Source organism: Rhinolophus sinicus, chromosome 4 (genome assembly GCF_057876585.1).
Source record: "Rhinolophus sinicus isolate RSI-liver-muscle chromosome 4, RSI-T2T, whole genome shotgun sequence".
Classification (NCBI taxonomy): domain Eukaryota; kingdom Metazoa; phylum Chordata; class Mammalia; order Chiroptera; family Rhinolophidae; genus Rhinolophus; species Rhinolophus sinicus.
Window position 1 is genome coordinate 31,510,727 of NC_142504.1, and position 24,599 is coordinate 31,535,325.

At 38.8% G+C, this 24,599-nt stretch overlaps 1 protein-coding gene across 17 annotated transcripts in view; it reads right to left on the bottom strand.

The window, feature by feature from the left end:
• Nucleotides 1–1,903: 1,903 nt before the first annotated feature.
• The window catches only part of PPP1R9A (protein phosphatase 1 regulatory subunit 9A), a 273,673-nt gene continuing 250,977 nt past the window's right edge, over nt 1,904–24,599 (bottom strand). For 9 of the 17 annotated variants that reach the window (XM_019729737.3, XM_019729733.3, XM_019729732.3 and 6 more), the window contains 5 exons: nt 13,644–13,842; nt 11,505–11,624; nt 10,620–10,643; nt 9,430–9,612; nt 1,904–8,075 (listed from right to left, as the gene is read on the bottom strand). In XM_019729737.3, coding sequence (XP_019585296.2) covers nt 7,866–8,075; nt 9,430–9,612; nt 10,620–10,643; nt 11,505–11,624; nt 13,644–13,842 — 736 coding nt within the window. In that variant the 3' untranslated portion in view covers nt 1,904–7,865. The other 8 variants (XM_074340750.2, XM_019729739.3, XM_019729741.3 and 5 more) reach the window with 4 other exon arrangements.

Consider the following 24,599-nt stretch of genomic DNA (forward strand, 5'->3'; position numbering starts at 1 on the left):
ACTCACAAGATACTTTCCCTAAGACATGATGAGTTCCCTGAGTGCACATTATTGCTGCCTTGCTGTGTCTTGTTCAGAAAACAGGAGAGCAGGATGGTCTCACCAATCACCAGAACTCCAGGACTCACTCAGGGACTCGAGTCCACAGGCCAGAAAATGAGATGTGCACTAAAGCTACTCCTCAACTCCAGGCATGTCTTCTTAAGCAAAGCCATTAGACATACTGTATAGTCAGCCTTATTTATATTTCCCCTTATGTTCCTACTTGGTCAGTAAATAGAAACTTAAATACCCCAATTGTCCTTTTACTCTGGCTGATATGATTCTCCTCTAGCAAATGGCATGTAAAAAGAAATCTTAAAATTCTTGGGAGGGTTGTCCCACCTGAAAATTATGAGTGTCTTATCTCAGCACACATTGTACATTTTGGTTTCTTTGACTTGGTAAAAGGAAGAAGTTTGCTAATATCAGTGATTGGATATGGAATAAAGCCCAACACGAATTCAGGGAAAGCTAAGTGCCCCCGAAGACACTATTGTTGAGCTGGTGCTGGTGGTGGTGCTTTTTCTATTCTAACTTGCTGTGGAGGCTAAGAAGAAAAAAATAGAAAAGTAAACAAACAAAAATTAGAAAAGGTTACCAATCTTTGGCTCTCTTCTGAGGGATGTGACTCAGAAGATGACTTGAGCATTTTCTTATAAAAGCCCTATGAAAAGTTGACCTATCTTCATTTATTTGTCTGTTTGTTCTGATGGTATGGCTTCCAGGCTGGATTATTTCTTTGGGATGTTCAGGCAGTTACATTAGAAACAACGTGTTTCTAAGGTACTTACCATGACCATGGCCTGGCATTTGGGAAAAATGTTTTGTTGCTAAATTGAAAACCGCTAACAGTGTAAGACCACTGACTTCAAGTAATAAACAGGAACATTTTGTTTGGATTGACAACCACTTTTCCTCACATCGGAATAAAAGTTATTTTTAGTAACGATTTCAGGGGCCATGATGTCATGTGCCCTATAAGTGCTCAATTATTCAGTGACGCTGTTCATAGCCCTTGAAGTCGGATTCTCTGAAATATTGTTTTGAAACTATCAATCGCTGTGGTGCCTAGGTTGAAAAAACCCACATATTTCCTTTAAAAGGAATCACTTGATATATCAATAAAACAACCATACTGTTCTCTTGTTCTTGACAGAATAAGCAAATTACGCACCTCCCTCTCCCCCTCTCCCCCAAAGAAAAAGCTATCCAATTTGACATAGCCTACACTCAAAAGCATTCAAAGGGACACATGCTTTCTCTTGGTTAGGAATTTCTTAACACACTCCAAGGAAGAGAAAACAGCTTAATTCATGTATTCTGTGATGCTCAGAGCTAAATTGTTTGCAAAGGTTTAGTCACAGATAAATTACGGCGCGCGAGAGAGAAATTAACACCCCTCATTTGTTATATTCAGTCTTCTGAACATTTAAGGTTTTAGAAGTAAAATTGTTGAAAGGAACCCCATACTCTGGGATGGCTTGACTCTTAGCTTGCCCCAGGCTGTGTGAGGTCCACAGCCAAATGGATTTCTCCCAGACCTTTTCCTGGCTGATGGGTATCAGATACTGTGATGAGGTTGTGATGGGAACAGAAAGGTGGGTGAGGGAGCTTCTAGTGGAAGCTTTGATCTTCTAACTTTATGCCCAGTTCCATAATTGTGCTTTCAAATGTAATTCTAGCTGCCAATTTACGCTTTACCAGGGCTAAAGCTTATTTTTAGCTTCATTTCCATGGAAAATGTGCACTTTGCTCTTGATTGATAGTTATTATTTTGACAGTTAATACAGGTTTCCCCAGTCAAGGCTTGTTTTAGTTGAAGGTGAAAATGGAAAAGGAAAAACAAAGTTACTTCAACAGATTTTAGTATTTCTCTTTTTATTGCATTCGTTGTCTAACAACAATAATACTCATTGGCAAGAAGTTTATTTACACTAACAAATTAAATTTAATCACAGATTATTTTTAGATTGGTCAGAAAACAAAGACTGTTTTGCTTTGAATGCCTCTGAAAACCAAAGAGTAAGAAATGTCATTTGAAATGGAACAATCTAGAGAAATACGTATTAACCAAGCACAAGAGAACAATTCAGACGTGGCACTATTGTCTCTTCCATGCAAAGCATCAGACACCAAATGTACAAATTAAAAGTTTCAGATAACATGCTATCCATATTTATTGGACTTAAAATTATTTTCAAACAATTTTTCTCCTTTATATAAAGAAAGATTAAAATAAATCAACTTCTTACAATGGAACAGAATTCATTCTCTCTCTTTTTTCGTTTTTCAGGTGGTCAGTTCTGTTAGTGCTATGTAGCAGGTATACCAGTGGTTTAATTGCGACACCATTAAAATTTCAAAAGCAGCAGTGATGACCATAAATAATATTAAGGAAAACACACATAAATATTGAAGGGATTTCACTAAGCACTAACTGAATCCGATGTTGTTGGGAGGTGTTATCTAGCTGGACTGCCTCTTAATTCCCACTTTTTAAGGTAATTTAGCTATTGTTGGCCAATTGTTCTTTCATGGATGAAAGATGAAATCCTTAACAGAAAACCTGGGTGTGTGAATAAAATAGCTGAGAGAAACACAAGTGTACACCTTCCAACAACATACTCACACTCATATATCCACTTGGGTCATATTTGGCAATGACCTTATCATGCCATCACTCTGCAAAAGAAGAAAATAAATGGTCATGTGATGGCTAGCTGCCATCAGAGAGCCAGTAGTTAATTACGCATCACAGCTACCAAATATTTGTAGTAGAGCATGAGCGAATGCACAAGAACACACAGTGCAATGTTTAGCCAAGGAAACTGCAGTCCGCAGTTAAAAATGCCCAAAGCTGCATAAACTTCTGAGTTACAACTCAGCAATGTGCAATGTTAACATCAAAGCATTAACCCAACATTTGAGGAAATTTTATCTTACTAAAATACCAAGTTTCTAATAAATCAATTTTACCAAAATATATAAACATGTAGGATAAGTGCATTTAGTAGAAGAAATACATTTAAAAAAATCTCTTCAAATTTTATGAGCCATTCAATGTCTACACAACACAAAAAGTGGCAATAAAGCTATGATTACTGCTCTGGTTCTGACATTACCAAGTTCCACATATGCTATCTACTTTTTTATGCCATGTCATTGCAGTGTGTGTGTGTTTAAGGTGGGAGATATAGTCCCACATATGGAGTTCTGTATATCTACACAAGTGGCATGCACAATATTGAGAAGTTGCCTCTTGTTCTCTTATGCCTTACCTCTTATTCATTCTTGAATCCCTAGCAGTTTGGTTTGGGGTTGGGATTGCGGTAGCGCCAAGGATTGGAAATCATGTTTTTTTTTTCCTTTCTCACCCCGTAGATCTGGAAGCAGGTCATGTGCTGTGCTTGGTCCATATATTACATATGTGAGCCTTCAAGTAACCACCATACCCTCCACACATCCACCCAGGCATTCATTTTCCAGGGGGAACTGATTCTGTAGGCTTTTTCTGTGCCCTCTGACTTCTCGGTTGGGTCTATTCTATCCTGCTACTGTACGTTATTCAAAGACTACCTGTGTAGTATATGGTGTTATTTTTTCCCCCAGTGTTTGGAACAAGAATAAATTTCCTGAGACTTTAAATATCTAAAACAAATATCAATGAAATCTGCCTGCACACCCAGACTGTTTTCTTGGAGTGAATCGCTGTAGCACATAGACTTCTTACAACACTGCTTTCTTTAGAAATTGACTTCCCACCCCGTCATCATAATGCAAACAATTCTGGTAGAAAATATGAACATTTTAATTCTGCACTTCATCCTTAAATGCTTAGTGTCAGAAGAGTGTACAGGTAGATCCTTGATTAAAGATAAATTTGAAAAGATACTTTAAAAAGCCTGGTCTTTTCTTTCCCATTTTACTTTTTCATTCAGAAAGCACTGAGGACTTAAGTAGGTGACATGATCCCTAGAGACCGCTGTCCAACAAAGTGAAATGCCCCTCATCTGCAGCTCTATAGGGACAGTACATTCAGTTACTCAAATGGAACTTGGCAATTCCTAAATATCTCAGTGTAATTGAAGGGGCTACAGCACATCCAAAGCGTAGACATTTCTTTCAGAATTGTTGGGACACCTCCGTTTAGAATCTTCTTGAATATTATTGGTAAACACTGGGTTTCCTCTCTTGAGGCTTGGCCTCTGTGACCTTTAACACTTATAAACGAGTCAGAAAATCTATAGAAATGCAGACTTTCATTTACCTTTTAAAATGTAATTTTAAAGCACATGATAATCCAATTACACAAGGAACCTAGACAAGAATTCTTTGTTTTCAGCACAAACCATAAAGGCTAAGTAAGGTGCTAGATCAACCCAGGGCTATTTTTGTAGACAGGCCTGGGCTATCTTAAGATTTCAGGCTGGAGACGACAGGACAAAAGGCAGTGGCAAGGGTTAATTTGCCCCCTCACTCATCCTCTTGCCCCTTTGTTCCCAACAACTTCAAGGGAGTACGTGTTCCCATTTCGTGCCCCTTAAAAGCTGAGTTTGGCATCAGCACCTATCATCCTGCAATCGTGAACTGCTGTGGGTTAAAAATGCTTACGTGATGTTGAGGGTGTGACACCCATGTCAACCCCAGCTAAAAGAGGACAGCACAGAGTAACTTTATTGTCATGCAAGTTAAGGTAGATTTCATCTGTGTGTTAGAACGGGCAAAATTAGGTTTCTGCCTGAACGTATCACTCTGCAGTAACTTCTGATTCAAGCAAAAAAAAAAAAAAAAAAGAGTTAGAAAACTATTACATAAACTGTAGGTTACTTTAAAGGAGATAATCTTCAATAACGTAATTCTGTTATAGAACTAAAGTCCTTTAATGGAAAGCCCTGACCCAGACACTCCGCTCATACACCGCTGTCTGTCCACAGCTGGGCCTCACCATGCATCCCCTGCCCCCGAAGCATTACCAAAACCCCCAAACACTTTTGGCGATTGTTAGAGTCACACAGAGCTGTCGTTTAGGGAATATAATTCATACTAACCAGATATTCCCTTTTTGTTCCGTTTCTGATAAATAAGAAAACTGCAAAGTCTTTAAGGTTCATGAAGCAACAATTGTGTAAAATTGCATGGACACTGAAAACCACGAGCATTAAAGTGGGAACTGTGTGAGACATTGGAACCTCGGTTAGGCATCATGCACTAGCGTCAGTTAAAAAAATAACAGGAAACAAAATGCTCACAAGACCGGAGGTCCTTCACTTCGTTTTCATACCCTTTTATCAGTCAGTTTCCATTTTATCCTCTGTCGGACAATCAAATCAAGTGCCTCTTATAATTTCAGCAGTTTTAAGTAGTATCATTAAAAATAACTCACAAAGATCTAAAATTACTATATTTAACTTAAAAAAATCAAAATAGTTATAACACAAACTAAATGATTTGAGGAATCACAATTTGATTAATAATATTGTCGATTGGTCATTGACCTAAACATTGGAAGTGTACAAATAAATTTAAAACAGAGGACAATACTTCTAAGACATTTTAGAAAATGCAATATAATAGATCATAAATTATGTGCAGAGACTATGAGACATCTGGACATTCCCAGTATATACATCCATTTTCAAATATTACCAAAGTGTAAACATAACTTAAGATAATCATCCTTCTATTTCCAATCTTAAAATGAAAACAGTGAAACTTCCAGTGTGATCCAGATCATTTTTTTCAAAGAGAAACAAAAATTTACAATAGCAAGCACTAGTATTACCAGATTTTAACTAATTTAGTCTTTAGTATTAGAAAAGATTTGCTGGATTTGGTAGTTCATTAATAGTGGTTCCTTGTTTCTCATGATATTAATAAATAGCAAAGCACCACACATTTCAAAATATTAATAGAGTATCCAGTATGGCAGTTTCATTATCATACCCCAAATGAAGATAAGACAGGAAAACATACATAGTGACTTTGAGAACTGTAAAGCACAATGTTACTTTATGATGGTGTTTCTGAGGATTGGTGACGAAAGAAGTGAAGCTTAACAGACAATACTGTCACTGAAAAGGAAATGGGCCTTAGGGAAAGAACAGAATTATAAATATCTAGCTTAGACAATTCCAGATTTCAGATATTCAGACAAGCAAAAAAAAATTAAAATCACAATGTTCTAAAGAGAGAGAGAGAACTATATGGGCAGGAGCCCCTTTACATTGTGTTACCTCCAAAAGCCTCCCCGCCGCGCTCTGCGTACATAACATTTCCAGTGGAAGATAGAGATCCAGACACCCCATGTAGCAAAGGAAGTAGAATGCCTGTCCAAGAATTTGTTTGACCTCAACCCTTATTGTAAAACTCGTCCCTCGGAAAGTGGATGACCTCATGTTTAGAGCTACTGCAGCAAAGAGAACCAGATACATAAGCATAAAAAGCAAAACAACAACAAGAAAACCAACCCATCATTTCATATTTCTCAAGAAATTTTCTCCTCCTCTGCCCCAGTCTCCTGCACTTGGATTAGTTTAATGAAATACTGAAATCCTTAACACTGGCTTTAAAATATGCCTAACTGCCTCCACTGTAGACTGTATCCTACGTACTTTCTTAAACTTTAAGTGTAAAGTGTAAATCTCTAAAGAATGGAAGAGAACGGCTCAGAAAAACCATTCAAAGCATCTCTAAAATGTAACTGACAGCTCTCCTTTATGGGAACATCCTGTGTGCTCAATAAAATTGCTTCTCTGGTTGAATGTTACTCAAATTTAAATTTTTTTCGAACTGGTATTTCTATTTTTCTTAAAAGTACATTTGTTAAAACACTAACTGAGCCCACTTGGGAAATCTTGAGTAGAAAATATGTGATGAGTTCCTGACTGTGTCACAGTCAGGCTGAAGACCAGCCGGAATGTTCCCCAGGAGAGGAAACCTGAAAATGTTGGTTTCCTCAAAAATCAGTTTCCTGTTCAATTTGTTGGGGCAAAAAGGAATTTTGCTGTGTGTGTCAGTGTTGCTGAAAGTACTGAACATGGAGTGGTAGTAAAGTAAACAACAGATTCCACTATCCCATGGCTGCATTAACATCTGATGTTTTTCTTTGTTTGGCTAAATCTGGAGGCTAAATGTTACCCTCAGAACCCCAAGGTCATACCCACATCCACATTCTTAAGGCTTTTCTTCCTTCTGGGGTTAACAAATAATCATAATTCTTTCCTCTCGTTCAGATACCCAGCAAGCAGAGCAACGGGCTCGCCTGTGGCCACAGTAGGTGGTTATGTGGCAGAGTGCCCACATTTCCACTGTGGGGTTGTCTCACTGTCCAGACACAGAAATGAGGGGAACTTCCCCCACATGCTGGAATACATGCTGCAGCCCAGGTCTCATGGCAGAGTCGTGCGCTCAGTCATGAGGCTACATGCCACTGACCAGTGTCAGCATCCCATACCGGAAATTCATGGCCCTCCATTAACCCCAGGGTGTGTCATGCACTTGTCAGGCAGGGTCATGCTGGTTCTCTCAGTGACACAACCCACCCAACACAACACAAGATGTTGGTAAGTAAGAGAGAAACATAGTTACTTTGCATCTCTCACAAATGAGCTCCTCGGTTTGTTTAAGAAACTAAAGGTGGTTTGGGATTATTTCAGCAGGTTAAAATTAAGAGTGCATTCTGTTATTGCAGAAAACGCAGTTATTCAACACACGGTTCCCCAGTCTGCCTAGAGCACATTACCCCTATCATCAGTTCCTTCTTCATCCTCCAGAGGAGAGCAGGGCAGCGACAGGTGGAGACCCTTTCAGGAAGAGGGTGTGAGTTAGGGCTCACCGGCACCCTCTGTGGTAGCTGTCATCTTTTCCGTCTTTTTAGACTTTCTCTGCATTTGCTCCTGCTCCTTCCTCCGCAGCTTTTCTCTTTGTTTCTCCATTTTTTCTTGAGCCTTCCGAGCCTTCTCTAGAGACACCTTCATTTCCTTGAGTTTTTTTTTGACCACTGCTCGGTCCTGGGATGAAGTCATTCCAAGAGCCTAAGAAAGAAATATAAACTGAATATAAACTAATAACTTCTCTGCTTATGATGAGATTGACATCACAGTATGTTCAAACTCAGAAACTAATTTAAACATCCTTGAAGAGGTAAAAAATGAGGGAGAGGTCATTACATTTCCAAAAATCTACATACTGGGGGAATGAAGCTTTATTTGTTCTTTTGTTGTGTGACATCCCTAACACAGTACCCCCTGAAGCTCATTTAGTAAATGCTTCCCAAATGGGTAATTAAGGAGTGAATGAATGAGAAAAAGGGCACAATTCCGCTTATCCAACCTTCAGGCTGTAGACATTTACAGGTAAAAGTATTGCTAAACTCATCAAAATTTTCCAAAGATAGGAGTGGAGGACCCCTGCTGCCTCCAAGAAGGGCAGGAAGAATTGACATGGCTTCCTTTCTACCAATGCATTTATTTAGAAAATGAGGACCAAAAATGTCTTTGGGGCCAGAATGCTCATGTCAGCATGACTAGCCGTTCTCTCCCTGTAGGCAGACCTATATGGGAAGCTTAATTATAATGAGGTTGCTCAATGAGCTTGGAATTCAGAATAGGGGGAATTGGTTCCGTACTTCAGATGTTTCGTGACCTTCAGAATCAACAGTGGGATGCATCCATCTCCCCCCCCCAGGGACGGCCTTGTCAGTGGGGCTTTCATATTCCCAGGCTATTGACTGATCTCTAACCTTTTCAAGACTGTCAAGACATACTCATCTGCCCGTCAGCCCAGCAGGGGGCTGAGGTTGTGGGTGGAGAGCTGGCTGTAAGCTCCTTTTGCCCTCTTTCCACAGGGATGGGTGCCATCTCAGTTTCTAAAACAGATAGACTGGATGGATGAATATGAGAATGTGATGAAGGGCGAGGGCAGACATGGCCTGCACATATTTGGGGAAGAAAGTTCTGGGGAAAATATCATCCCGGTTTTGGAGCGGAGTGCAGGGAAGAGTGGGAATGGAGGAGAAATGACTAAAGAAAAGAAGACACATGGGATTTGGATTTTAACTCTAATGTAATGAAAGAGTCCACACTGGCCATTATAAAAACTCATACTACATAGGAAGTGAGTTAATACACGGACCACGTGCTACTAGGTGGAAGCAATGGAATGAGTCCCTAGCTCTCCCACCCAGCAGCCTACCTACTGTTTAAACCCTTAATGACTTTCCGAAACTTCATTTACTCCTCAGAAATAACTCAATGTCCTTTTTGGTGACCAATGATGAGAATTACCTCTCAGATATGCAGAATGCTCTTATCTAATGAAAACATGGCAGGTGCTATGAGCAATACAAATTATACCGGATACCTGAACACAGACATAACGATTCTTTACCTTAAGTTTATTTCCATCCAACTGCAGGAGTTGCTCTCCAGTGATGTTTTGGGCGCTGAATTCAGATACATACTGCTCCAGATTCAGGCTCATTAGCCAGTGAGAGACCTGCTGCACACTCCACTCGGGAACAGCCCGGTTCTGACACTGGCTGTGTTTGGGGGACTGTCCGTCATCAAGGATCTGAGGTAGGAAGGTTACGCAGTGTTGTTAAAACGCCAAAACCCCATGGCTCAGCATGGTGTATCATGCTGTCAAAGGAATTTTTTGCCTCCTAGAGCCATATTTATTTTTAAACGATAAAATAAGCCAATGGTTCTAGTGTGTGTAACACACATATGCAGTTAATAGCTACATGTTTTTAGGTACTCAGAAATTTTAAAATCCCCCCAAATAAAAGAGCATTATTAATGTAGGTCTTGATTTTGAAAAATACACTCTAATGTTGCAAGCTTTTCCATTAAAACACCTCGGAAAGATGATCTGGTGCAGCAAAGAAATGTTTCATTCATCTCTATATGCAATGCATCACTCTGCATTTATCCTCTGAGAAGGCATTGGAGATACGTAAAAATACATTTACAAATATTGAGGTATCTTTCACTTAGGAGAGCATTAAGCCCTAGGCATTCTTAGGGGAAATTTCACAGCCATTATTTCATTTGAGCAGCAAGCAAGCCTATGAGGAATGGAGGACAGACAGTATCCATAATTATTTTTAACAAATGAGGAAACGGAGACTTAGAAGTCTGCAGATCTGTCCAGTGCAGAATGTTACTTTTCATAGCGCAAAGGGCAGCTGGTTCCTAGAACCACTAAGCTGAGAGGAGATGAAGACAATGACAGATAGTTGTGGGCGGAGAAACCGAAGTCACCTCAGTGACCCGCAGGGGAAACACACAGAGGGGATGGATAAGCCGAGATGAAGGCAAAGGAGGTGGGACACAGTGGACTGTCTCAGATAATGGTGATGGGGGATTCGGGTGGAATGTGGAATTCCTCCTGGCTCGGGAATACCTTTTAAACTGAGGTATAGACAAGGGCAGAGAGTGAAACTACTTAACACAAGGAACTCCTCCACTAGCAAGGAAAGTGCTCTTGTATTGTTTGATATTTAAATCATCTGCAAAGAGAGAAAAGGTTCAAACAATACCAAACAAGCCACCACGCACAGCCCACTGATAGCTCACCTCGTCATCTATCATATCCAGGCTCTGAGGGAGCAACAAAGGAATCAAAAAGAAAAGCGTTATAGAAACAGGAGACACAACATATAAGGTACAAAGTTTGAATACAATTAAAATCACGCCAAGCCTGATGATATGGGTAGAAAAATTGAAGAGGAAAAAAAAAACGTTTTACAAAAGAAAAATCATGTTAGAAAGGAATAACTAAAAACAAACATTTAGAGCAAAACTATCTTTACTTACAGTGCCTCTCCCACTCCCACCCACTCCAAATATTGGCATTTCTTTCCTCTATCTCTTGGGGTACTAAGTTAATGACTAATGTAATTTCCTGCCTCTCTTGTATACACATATCTCCTGGGAATTCTTAGCAGTGCTATTTTGACCCTGGCTTCTAAATTAGTGATTCTTACCCAGTTCTCCTTCCTTATCGGAACTCTACCTCTCCCCTCTCCACCATTGTGATTTTCAATCAGGGGCCACGCCCAACTCAGAGGGAATATCAGAATCTTAGGGTAGGGGTGATGGTGGGGAAGGAGAGGGAGGAAAGGAACAGAGGATCTGGAAACTCCGTGTCATTTCTGAGCTGTTTCCTATGTTTGCTCTCCAGTCCCCAGCCTCCCACCGCCACACCTCTGTTGAGAGTCACCCCATTAAATCAGACAAAGTCCAACTATATAGTAAAGGAGCTCCCTTGACATCTTAAAGGGGCTGAGAAATAATACTTTGCTTTCATGGTAAGACAGAGAAGGAGAGAAATCAAATATAAAACCGTGGTCTCGATGATCCCCATGCAACATCTACCTTAAAAACACTTTCCGGGTGATAATTCATGGGTAACATGTGTGTCTGAGAAAGCGGTTCTATTGTTGAGTGCCATGAGCATACCTCATCAGAAGAGAGCGCTAAGGACTGAGAGAGCCCTGGTGTTTTGGGTTCTGCTCCTAGGCCGCTTAAGTCTGCCGAACTGGTACTACTGGGACTGAAGTCATCATTGAAGGTGAAATTCTGTAAAAATAAATGAAGCCTCAGTGTTAAGTGAGCACCATGAATGAACCAGAGGTAGGTATGTTTGCAAGTTCTAATTAGGTTATTTTTAAAGTAATCTTAGAAAAAATTCATTTTTGGTTCGGTGATGACCTTCAGTCAGGCAGTGGTGGAGCACTGCACCTTTTGAGGTTAATATGGGATTCTGGGTGCTTTCTCCATCGGATGAATGGATAGGTGTTTTAGAGAAATGATTCTTCAGTCTCTCTTCAAGGGTACAGCATTCATTATCCTCTGCAACTGCTCAGAGGGGTAATATTAATGAGTCTCTCTTCTTTGACCCTAATCGTGATGAGTTAACAGTGTTAAGTAAAAATACAAGATGGTGTGGAGAGCCTGAGTTATTAGAAACAGATGGCAATCCATATGAGAAAGGTAGCTCGGGCATCCCCTGGGAAGCATCGCTTGCTGTTGGCTGCGATAAATGCTGTAAGAAATGGCAGATCCTCTCCTGGATGTAACCTTCAAGATGATGAGTTCTGGGGGAGGTCACAGTCTGACACTACACTAGTAGTTACACGCTCAAGTATAACGCTCACATGGTACCAGCCGAGTACCAGAGAGGCTGCCGCATGACCAGATACACATCCATAAACAATCACCTGGGGGCATGGGAGGGTGGGGGCGTATAAATAAAACTTCCCCAGAACTTCATTAAAATGTTCAGTGGATAGTAAAGTAAAAAAAAAAATGCACAATGATTACTTAGCTGCATTCATGAAAACATTTTAAACCAAATCTGGAGTCTCTCCACTGTAAGATAATGGTACAATTATTTGAGTAACATTGAGATATATCAGATCCAATACTGAAAATGTTTCCAGGCCAAAGTGGTCTATTGCTATCAAAACTCCTTTTCTAATTCTAGAATGACTGGCTTCCCAGGGGCTCCTAGCACTTGACCAACACCATCTTGTTTCATACTACACTTCCTTAGAAATTGGACTGTTAGTTTTCCATTAGGTTCCCTTGTATTGGGTTTAGTTGGTTGTTAAGAATAAATACCATGCCAGAGGCTGGAGAATTCAGTACCAAACAAACTCCAAGGTTTGGTCAATCTTCAAAAAAGGAGACTAAATCAGAACACACGGAGTTAGGCTAGCAGAACATTTAAACCGGAGGGCATTTAACACAGCACATTACCATTTGATACTATCAGGAGAGATACAGCCCCAAACCCCGTCAAAACCCTGTGAGCTGTTTACATCAAGAAAGGAATTAAATTCGAGGAATGTTAAGCAGACGTTTCTGTTTGAAAAGAAAAGTGAACACAGATACATAAAAGGAGACCAAACATGTGAAAGTTAGCCACCATATGTGTTTCAATAAAATTGTTAGAGAAGGTTTGCAGCGTCATGCTGGAAATAACCATCATGCATTAAAAACAATAGCATCCATGCACATGATTCCTAATTCTGCTCAAGTTGAAGAACCTTCAGGATAGAGTTACAACAGTTGTTGGACATGGAAGTCTGGTTTAAAAGAAGAAATAAGTAAGGGTGCTATGTCAGCAATGGTTTGTTTTAAAGAGTTTCATTTAGATGTACTGAACTGATATTCAGCCCCAAATTTATTTGTTTTCCAGTAAATCTTGAAAAGCGCAGCAAAAGTAGTTTTGTAACGTAATTTAAAGTGGAATACTTGGTAAACAGATCTATCATACACTATCCCATGATTCAAATGCATCTTTCCCAGCATGGCTTAACTGTCAAACTGAGATTAAATAGCAATATGTGTGAAGACAGGCAAACCAAAGATTAACAACAATCTAGAATGGAACAGTATTAAAGAAGGTGGTGGTTAAATGAGGCTTTCTTTTTCCCCACACAGGAAATACCATGCATTGTTTATTGCAGTGTTATCATATTGGTTTCTTGGATCCAGAGCATACACACAAGTTGAGAATGCTTTCCAAAGATTGAAGAGAAGGAAGAGATTGGGGGTTTTCTTGTTTGCTTTTTTAATCCATGTATTTTCTACCTTGGACCCCTTTTTATCTGAAATTAGAGTTTCAGGAGAAGGCTGGAGGGGGCTTGTGGATGAAGGCAGGTTCGTGAAGGAATAGCATCCTTTCCGGCTGTCATTAAACCACGAGAAAGGCATGCAAGGTGAGCGAGGGGAGGCCTGCGCTGCAGAGGGTGGCTTCGGTTTCCAGTGTCCCAGCCTGCCTCTGAAGATCCTGTTTTATGAAAAAAAAATAATGGGTGTGTCAGACAAAGAAAGGGCAGGTGGCAAACTTACCTAACTTCTGAAGAGACACTGGATATAGTTCGAAATAACAGTCTGAGAAACTGTTCTACACAACAGCTAAAAGTAAATATTTTGCCCTTTTGACTAGAACATCAATCTTAATTGTTATCTTTTTTACATCTAAATGGATTCTGTAACAATCAGCGACATTTTCATATTGCTATAGCCATGGTGAATTTTAAGGAACTGTGCCTAATAAATGTGGATGAATTAAAATCAGGGAGGACCACAGTCATCCAATAAAGCATTCCCTTTATTTGGGTCATACATCAGTGCCTCACTGCTAGTGACACTTAGCTCATAACCGGCATTCTTTTCTGGCCTCATCTGAACACATGTTCCCGAGTCTAAACTTCATAAAACGATATATTTAAATAATTTGGAAAGTTAAGGGCTCCTGATACTTGGAGCAGAACACACACTTTATTGGTTTTTCATCATCATCGTAGTGCATTTTCATAGAAGCACCAGACCGGAAGTCTTAACAATCTTTTTGGAGATCCAGGGTTTATCACCTCCTAAGGACATGGCCTTGGGCTTTCTCTCAGCCTCTATTTCCTCATCTGTAAAAGCTGAATATTTTATGTAGCTCACATATGGTTAAGAATTAAATAATATGTGTGATTATTAAGAATTAAATAATAGGTGATGTAATGTTGTAAAAGTGCTTTGAACACTGTAAAAGTACAATGGTCTATGTTTATTGTTTAACATTTAAAGGATTCAAAAGCATTTGAGAAACAGTTTGAAAGCAGGTATTCTTAACATCTTGCACATTTATATTTATGTTTTAGTCAGAGGAAAATAATCATCATGAATTGAGGCAGGAATGGGCAGTAGTTTCCATGCATCTTGGAAGAGGTCACCCTTAATATGTTCAAAAGACATTGGATTGCAATGCCTATTGTTTGCTAGCTTCTGATGTAATGACAGAGATTCCCTTTCAATTAAAAGTGCATCAACACCATAGCTAGACAACTTATGTCCCACATGGATACTGAATATCAACCTTCTCACGTATCATTTCAAGTATTTTGAACTATTTCTAGTTTACATAAATAGTATAACTCCTAACAATTCCTGTTCATTTCCAAAGATTACTCTGAGAATCAAATGGGACAATGAACGTAAAACCATCTTGTAAACTGTAAAGCGGTGTACAAATGAAAAGTGATTGTAAGAATGGTAACTAAAGAGAATGAAGTCAGTGACGTTTTGATAGAACACTAAGATCATAGGTTGGGTGAGCAAAATTGTTAGTCACACTAAGAATTCCGGAAGATCTGATGATTTGAATGGTGTAAAAAAGGGGGTGGGGCGGGGTCTGCTAGGATAATAGAGAAAGACTCACCAGAAATGTATCAACCTTCAATTTCAACCTAAAGTTTAAACAAAACAACAAAACAAAAACAAAAACAAAATTTTGTATCCTTAAATCCACTTATTACTATCAAAAGATGGAGAGAGGTATAATAACTGAAGGTAAGGAAGCATGCGAGCGCAGTATGACCAGTCTTCTGTAAGAAGTGCTTTTTATGCCTGGGTTGAGGACCAGTGCAGTGTTTCCCAAACAAGTCTGATAAGAATCATCTGGGAAGCTGTTCAAATGCAGATTCCTGGACACCCACACTTACTGAATTAGAATTTGGGGGAAAGGAAGGGAGGCGCTAACCTGGAATCTATTTTAACACATATCTGAGCTGACTCTCAAAGTTTTTAATACCTATACTTATTAATATTATCCGAAATGCAAATATGAGGCTTCTGGAGCAGAACAGGTTTATTACAGAAAATTATTGCACTGGCTCCCTGAACCCTAGGTTCCTCTTTCCAGGATGAGACAACGAGAACCAGTTGTTACCCTATACTTGGGCTACACTGTAGATGAGAAATCTAAGAAATATGAATCTGGATGGTTATATAGGAGAGGGACAGCTGTGTCCCCCCTCCTACCCCCAGAAAGAGAAACCTTATATCCTTAATATCAACAATTATTAGGTTGGTGCCAAAGTAATTGCTGGTTTTGCATTTTTTAACCTTTTCAACTGCAATTACTTTGGCACCAACCTAAGACAACTTGGGAAGGATCTTGGGTTCTTAGCTTTGTAAAGTAATATATGTCCTACCATGTTTCCCCGAAAATAAGACCTAGCTGGAAATCAGCTCTAATGCGTCTTTTGGAGCAAAAATTAATATAAGACCAGGAATTATTTTACTATAAGACCGGGTATAATATACAGTATAATATAATATAATATAATATAATATAATATAATATAATATAATATAATATATAATATAATACTGGGTCTTATATTAATTTTTGCTCCAAAAGATGCATTAGAGCTGACTGTCGGCTAAGTCTTATTTTTGGGGAAACATGGTAGTTCCCGTTGCATCTCTAGCTTTACAACCTCGGAATGTCTCCATCGAGCTGGGTCTCATCTCCCACTCCCCATCCGCAACTACATACTTGTGGGGAGATAAATCTCTCTGCAGATCTCACTATCTAGCCAATCATAATTTAACTTTTAGTGCTGGTCTGTAATTTCAGGTCCCATATTCTAGTAAAAATGCTCAAAAAGCTCCAATTGTGCAGAAACAAAAATATTTTCTCTGTAGTCTCACACTCATAACTGGGCATATTTGAGATAAACTGGACTTGATGATTATTTCCCCCTTTGGCTATACATTTCTGTAATCAAAGTAACATGGGAAATCAATCTTTAAAGAGGTCCATTGACAATTCAAATAAGGTATGGCAGCGCTTCAATATATGGATACTGTTTCAAAGTTTATCTACAGGCTATTATTAACGATAGTGTGACTATCTTGTCCTACTCCTAAGTGAAAAGTGAACTGCCTTTGTAACAATGCTTTTAGAGTAATCACCACCACTTAAAAAAATTTAGAAAGGCATTAAATAAGAATATTGTGTTCTAATTTTTGTCATTCTAATGACTTTTTGAAATGGACTTTTGGTAGGTCAAATCCTGGCCAGGTAACATTTCAAACAAAATTTGAAGACCACATCTAAACTCTTTCATAACATTCTCACTGCCAGAAAAATATTCAAGACTGATAATTCCAAGTGGACTTGTACATCCAGCACTGACTACCGGCCTCCAGGCTGCAGAGTCAGCGTGATGAAGGAGATCCCTGAAGCTGAGCCTCAGGTGATATCCAGAGGCTTTCTTAGATAACGGAAGATAATGGAAGGCATGGAGGCAAAGTAACACAGATAGCAATGCAAGCCCACTTTTAAGGAAGGTAACATTCTCACAGCCGCAAACCACCAGGTCTGGGGTATTTTGAAGATTTCCCAAGTCTCTAGGAGGTCTGCCTGTGCTCTGTTGAGGCTGTATTGTGCCCTCCTCATTTCCTTGTGTATCCTTGACTCTAAAATTCTGTGAACTGATGTAATCTCTGTGTGTTTGCCAGTGTCCATAAATAACTGAGCAGTGGTATGTTTCCATTTGCTTGGACCTAGAGTATAGACTATTCATTTTAAAAAGCAAACTCTCCATTACTGTAAAATTATAGATCTGTCAGCTTACCACACATGCTTTCTAAAATAAATGTCATTTTTCCTTTTTAGATAAATTGAAATCTTGGGCCTACAAAAGGTGCAGAGAAGTTTTGGTAACAGTTATTCTATTATTGACCACTCTTATGGTCTGTTTCACTTAGTGGAGAAATATAAAAAATATGTAAAATATGTAAAAAATAACATAAAATTCTTCCTTCCTTCCTTCTTTCCTTTTCTTTCTCCTTTCTTCCCTTCCTCCTTCCTTTCTTAAGTTTTTGACTCTGAGGGCAGGTTATGGGCTAACAAGCTCTATATAGATCCTTAATAGTCCTCTTGAAAAATCAAGATTGGTAGAAATAAATTCTTACTAGATCTGAAAATAATTTCTAGGGGATCAAAATATGTGTGCGTCCTGTACTTCCTTCACCTTTTGTAGCTTGTACACTATCACTTTAGGAAAAAAATAGAATCACAAGTCATAGCTATATCTCTGATGGTTTTATTGTTAGGAAGGAGGAGAAAGGCTTCAAATTAAGTCTCTGTAGCCCTAAAATATCATGTGGGGGTGTGGGAGGTGAGGTGGGGGGAGTGTTGCCTGGCATTTAAATGGTTTATAGTTAACAACTCTATAGAGCAATGAACTAATTTACATACATTTTGAAACCAGTTTAACCTGGGGCTAGCACCCCAAAGTTAAATTTCTCAGGTAAACAATCATGGTGACTTTTCTTTTTGGTTGGTTGGTTTTAATTTTCAATACAAGGTGTATGAAGTATTCAGAATTTAATTGGATGTTGTCAAAACATAATTAGGAGTTCAGGAACTGCCAGAACAGAAAAAGCACAAACAGAACATAGAATTCAAGCAGGTAATAAAGGAGGTTAACTGAAGAAAGTTAGGTGCAAAGAGAGGGCTGCAGACTTCCATTTACTTGCGTCAGATGAAGTAATTCTGTAAGGTTCTAACATCCACCAAGGAGAGTGAAGCTGTAAAGCCAGACCCTTCCAAAGGGGAGCTGGAGAATCTAAGGCAAGCTGGTGTCCATCTGCAGCTCAGGCAACCTGGACAGATCCTGTTTCCAGATCCTGAGTTCTGCTCTAAATCTCTGATCAATAACCAACAGCCCATCTGAGGTGGTCACTGTAGAATGTTTAATCTTAACTTATGATTTGGTTCAGGATATGCTACCTTAAAATACGGCACCTTGTCACATCAAATATTTTAAGCTGAAGGAATCTAAGAAGTGGCAGGTGCAGGAAAGGCTTTCTGATCGCCCTCATGTCCCCCAAAGCAGGTCGTAGAAATAAACTCTTAATAGGTCTGAAAATAATTTCTAGGGGATCAAAATCGGTGTGTGTCCTGTACTTCCTTCACCGTTTTTTAGCTTGTACACTATCACTTTTGGAAAAAAATAGAATCACAAGTCATAGCTATATCTCTGATGGTTTTATTGTTAGGAACCAGGAGCATCCGTACTTCCATAGATAGAGGGACAGGAAGAGGAATCTGAGCAAATGAACTCACGGGTCTTGCTAAATGTCCCCTTGTTCACTACCCTTATCTCATACTCTTCTGTTCTATCACATTTTCCCACGACTTTTCACTCTACATCAAACTTATTATAAAAATGGTCAGGCTTAACCCCTTCTTTCTTCATTTCCTTATGATGGTTCCTACATCACAAAAAAATATATTAAATAAATTTGTAAGCGTTCCCCTTGTTAATCTGTCTACTGCCAGTCTAATTTACAGGACTCCAGCCAGATAACCTAAGAGGCGTAGAGGGAAAAGTATGTTTTTTTCCTTCCCTACACTCATTTGAGACAGAGAAACTGTTCCCCTAATGAGTCTTTCCCATACAGAGAAGGTTTAAAATGAAACAGCAAGATGATCATGTAAATAAAAATACATATTATCAAAACAAAAATGTTAAGTTTAAAAATAACACATTGTTTAGGATTTTTAAAAAATTGTATTATTAAAAATCTGAGAAATTTGTTTGTTGATTCCATGAACATATTTGATTTCAGATTTAACTGATTACAATGTAAAATGACCACATTGATAAGAATATGGGATGTTTAGAATCACTATAGTTATTATTTTAATTTATTAGATTTTTGAGGGTTTTTTTTAAGAATGGAAAAGGGTTGACTTGATAAGAATATAAGTTTTTCAGGTTTCAGGAATTGAGAAGTACCTCAAACAAGAAAATTAAATAGCTTAAATTTATAAAGCAGCTAAAACCAGAAGAGGCAATTATGGGGGAACGAGTCTGTTGTACTGAGGCTAAGCTAACATTATTTAAAGGTCTCCGTGAAAGTGTCTTATTTTACGTCACATTTTACTAGAGCTATAAACAAAATGACAAGATTTGTAAGTTAAACTGAAACTCACAAAAAGCTAGGTTTTAAAACTGGAGACTTCAATAACTTCCTCTTAATTTATAACCCTACTAATCCTCTTTTTAAGAACAAAGCTACCTTTGGACATTCTGAATGTCACGTGAAGGGGAGAACCCACGGACGTTATGTTGCCCAAGTTGGGTGTCCACCCGGTGCTTCACTGAGTTTTCATCCTTGTGGTTCATGGCCACACAGTGGCTTGGTAATATCTGCTTTCAAACTTTCCAGGCTCTAATTAATCTGCCTTCTTCTAATGCCTATTCTCTGCTGGCCATTTACAACTGCGTTTTTGTTTCCTGTTGCTTAAAACCTTTTTTTAAAGGACAGTTGTGGTTCCGCTTTGGGTGCTCCTGTGGGCCAGGTGTAGGCAGAGGTGAGGTGTTTCTCTTCCTGCACATGTGCTCGGCCAGCCCCTCAAGTCTTCTGAAAGGTTGTGTTTCCACTCCAGCTCAGGAGCAGAGGTTCTGCCCAAGCTCAGCAACAGGGCAGAGTATGACCTCAAACTCCCTGTAATGTCATCCTTTTGTCTAAAGCTTCTTTGAGAGAAACATCTATGAAAGGCTGTCTGAACTATAACCGACATAGTCCATTCATTCTTCAAGATATTACCAAAATCACCCTTGGATGAACAAGAACGCCAGCAAGACAGATCCAGAGAATACTTTGTTTTATATCCCTGTGATCAGAATTCTGTTAAATATAATTATAGCTGTTTATATTAAGGACTTACAACGTGCTTAAATGGGATTCTTTCCATCCTCCCAATTCTCTAACGAGGTATGTGATGTATGTATGTGTTTCTGTTTCACAGATGAGGGAACTGAGGCACAAAGAGGTTAAGTAATTTACCCAAAATGGTAAGTGGCAGAGCTGGGATTTGAACCCAGGCTCTTAACCACTGTGATACTAGGCTCTTGGCTTTTACTGAAGGCCACTGTTAAATTTACTATTAAGTTTGAAGATGTTCTATTTTAAGTACCAACCTTACTTTTTCCTTCATCTTATTTTTCACTATCCAATTTACTTTTAAAATACATTATATTGCATCATATATACTTTTATATATAAACAAATCATATTTGGAACAAAGAGAAGTACATATAGATTAAAAAAGAATAAACAAGAATACATGCTAATTTATAGATCAACTAAATAATGAGTTAGAAACCAAAAGAGTGTGTGTTTTTCATAGAATCATATAGATCAACACTGTCCAATAGTGATATAACATGAACCACGTTACATAAATTAACACTTTCTTGTAGCCACATGAAAAATCATTTAAAGGTAAAATTAATTTTTATAATACATTTTATTTAACCCAAAATCTTCAAAACATTTCAACAAGTATTCAGTATTATAAAATTATTAATAAGATATTTCACATTCTTTTTTCTTTTTTTTATACTAAGTCTTTGAAATCCAGCATGCATATTCTCAGACAACACATCTCAATATAGACTAGCCACATTTCAAGTGCTCAATGGCCCATCTGACTAAAGCTTCACACTGGACAGTGCAGATAGAGATGGACAGGCAGTTACAGACTAGGCAATTTAAGTCCACCTCACTGACTTTTTGGGAGGAAACCAAGGTCCAAGGAATTCAGAGACTTACCTATGGCAAGATCAGCATGAATACTTGGATTCCAGCTCAGTGTTTTCTCCACTGCTCACACTTTCAGGGTGAATGCAGATTTACTTCCCCAGAGGAGTGCCCTCTCCCTTCCCCGTCACTTTCCCACACGCCATCAACTAGTTTGGTTCTGAGTAGCACAGATCTGCTGACAGGGCCCTCCACTCAGTGACTAAACTGGGAGCTTCTCCCAAAGAAATCCAAAGCTGACAATCCACCGACATCAGTGGCTACTTACTCTGGAATTTAGGACAGTATTTTATTTTACTCTTTGGTGTGTACTTTAAGGGATGAACAAGTTCTGACAACTAAAAGTTTCCTATTTTTTTTATCTGCTATGTTACCGGTTTAAATCAGAATATTCACTGAGCACATATTTGAAAAGGATAGAACTAAACCCTATTTCTTTGTGTAGGGTTTACTAATGAATTATTATTTTAACCTTCTCTATTTGTGTCATGTTGGTCCTGTAGTTGAGTCATTATGTCTTCACAAGGAATACAAAAAACTCTTTTTGCTTTTGGGGAGGGAAAAAACTAACACCAAGACCAAATTTATCAAATGTCTTGCCTCATTAATGTCTAATAGTCTCAGGTTATAACTGAATGAATGACCTCATTAGCTTTTTTACAACCTTATAGAAACCGGAAGAAAGGCCTAGGAGATAAGATTACTAACTCAGTCTTTGAGTCATTCCCTCCTTTTTCTGAGAAAGCCTCACAGGGGTGATGAGTTTATTCCCAGTTCTTCTCTGCAGCTGCAGTGGGAATTTGCAGCCACTGGCGCTTATCACCCTTCCAGCCTCAGGGGCCCTATGAAACCAACTCAATTACATTAAGCAACTACTGCGCAGTAATTGTTTTTTCCTGGAATATCTTTTGTAAGGTTCTGGACCCATTGTCAATCTACATAGGAGAACAGAGGCTGTCATTAGATGTGATTAGTGTTACCCAAGAAACAGAAAAAGTCCCCCTTTTTCCCTGTTCTACTATTTCAATTACATGAATTCCTTTCTGTCCTGTCAAAATTCTACTGTAATTATAAATAATTTGACAATTATGATTCTAATTCAAAACTATTTTGTAGCATTGGTACCTGTGGAACTATCTGTGACTACTGAAGCCGAGAGACTCCAGAGTGAATGTTTTAAAAATACAGAGCTAGCTAGGCAGCCAAACTAGACGCCTGGCTGGTTGCTGATTCAAAAGTTGGCACTAGCTGTGGTGACGCAGCACGCTGATGACAGCCCACACCTACTCCCCATACTTCTGCCTTGAGGAAGGTGGGCACTTACCAACAGAATCAAAATTTGCTTGATTTTCATCTGGAATTTACACAAGGTGGTGATAGTCTCTGGCTAGCATAATGAAATTTAGTCAACCCTTCTGGTACCCGCTGAATGGCTGTGCTTACATCCCTTTTAGCCTCAAAGGTGAGAAGGAGTGACTGCCTCAGAAGCCCAGGGGCCAAAGGGAGGACAGTGTCCCTTCAGAGGTGCCCAAGTTTCTCCTCTCTCTCTCTCTCTCTCTCCCCGTTTCTCCCTCCTCTCTCTCTCTCTCTCTCTCTCTCTCTCTCTCTCTCTCTCTCTCTCTCTCTCTTTTTCTCCTTTCCTCTAACAGTGTCATCATTTGTTGCTTTTTTCCCCCCGAGTATACTTGATAGTTTTCTATTCTTAACTTTAAGGCACAAAGTAAACTGTTTTATATTTCTCACTCCAAAGCCACACAAAGTTACATTTCTTTTGAGTTGCATTATGGCCTTATTTTTCCTGAGATTGTTGTCATCAATATAAACAAAGCTTTCTACCCCTTTTCCATTTTGCAGCATAAAGGAAACCCAGAATAACAAAAATAATTAATGTAGCATTCTCTCTCCTCATTCCCCACCCCATTCTCCTGTAATCCCAGGGAGAAGGGACAATTTCATCACCAAGTTGTATGCCAAAAAAGAGAAAACAAATAAACAAACAAACAAACAGCAGGGGACAACCTATGAAATGGATAAGTGGTCCCCAAATGATTTTACCATCTTTTATTCTCAGCATTTTGTCTGTTTCTTCCTTAGTCTATGCTTTTGAGATGATTCCCAAATTTCACAAAGAAACATAAACACCATTAGATGCATAAGGAGGTGGAGATGACCTGGAGTGTTGGAAAGACATCTAGACAGAAGGCACAAGCCCCAGCTAATTGGCATTAATTGCCTATTGAATAATCCTGAACTAATCAATTAAATTTTATAAAGGTGAAGTTCTTCATCAATGAAGTATGGTATTATTATCAGCCCTCCCAACCTTATTGTAAGAATCAAATAAAATGATAAATAGAAAAATTCTCTGTAACTTGCAAATAATAATAATAGCAAATTGTTACCTTCGTTATTACTTTTGAATACCTCCTCTGGGCCAGGTACCATTTTAAATGATTTATATGAAAACTCATTTAACCCTCACACTAATGTTATGAGGTAGGTACTGTTATTACCCTCGTTTCACATATGAGAAAATGGAGACACAGAGGCTAAATAAATAACTTGCCCAAGATTTTTAAATAAATAACTTGCCCAAGATTTTGAAGTCCCAGGCAGTCGGACTTCAGAGCTCTATGCTTTCTTGTCTCCCTATACAAGCCTAAGTTTAAGACGATGCAATCTCAGAATAAAATTGGGAAAACTTGACAACATGCAGTAGAAAGCTCACTCCTCTATAGGAAAGTTGTTATTGGACAGTAAGCATAGCTGGTAGGGCCTGCAGTCAATTAAAGGGCTGAGTCCAGCAAGAGGCGGTGGCCATTCTTACACGCGTGTGGACAGAACAGGCTTGAAAGCCAACAGGTACGTCTGTGCACAATTACCCTTGCAGAGTTAACAAAAAGAGAAGACATTGGTATTGTGAAGAGCCAGGCAACACAGCTGAAATATGCCTAAGTGTTTCAGCATATATCACACAGATATACTTATGCTGTGTTTAGATAAACATTTATTGAAACTGTTCATGCAAACGTCATTCTGAAATTAAGCCAATGGATATAACCAAGGCCACGTGGAGGCTGTAATTGGAGTAAGACAAATACAAACCGCAATTTTTTTTCATCTCATCTCTAGGTATATGACTTCAGC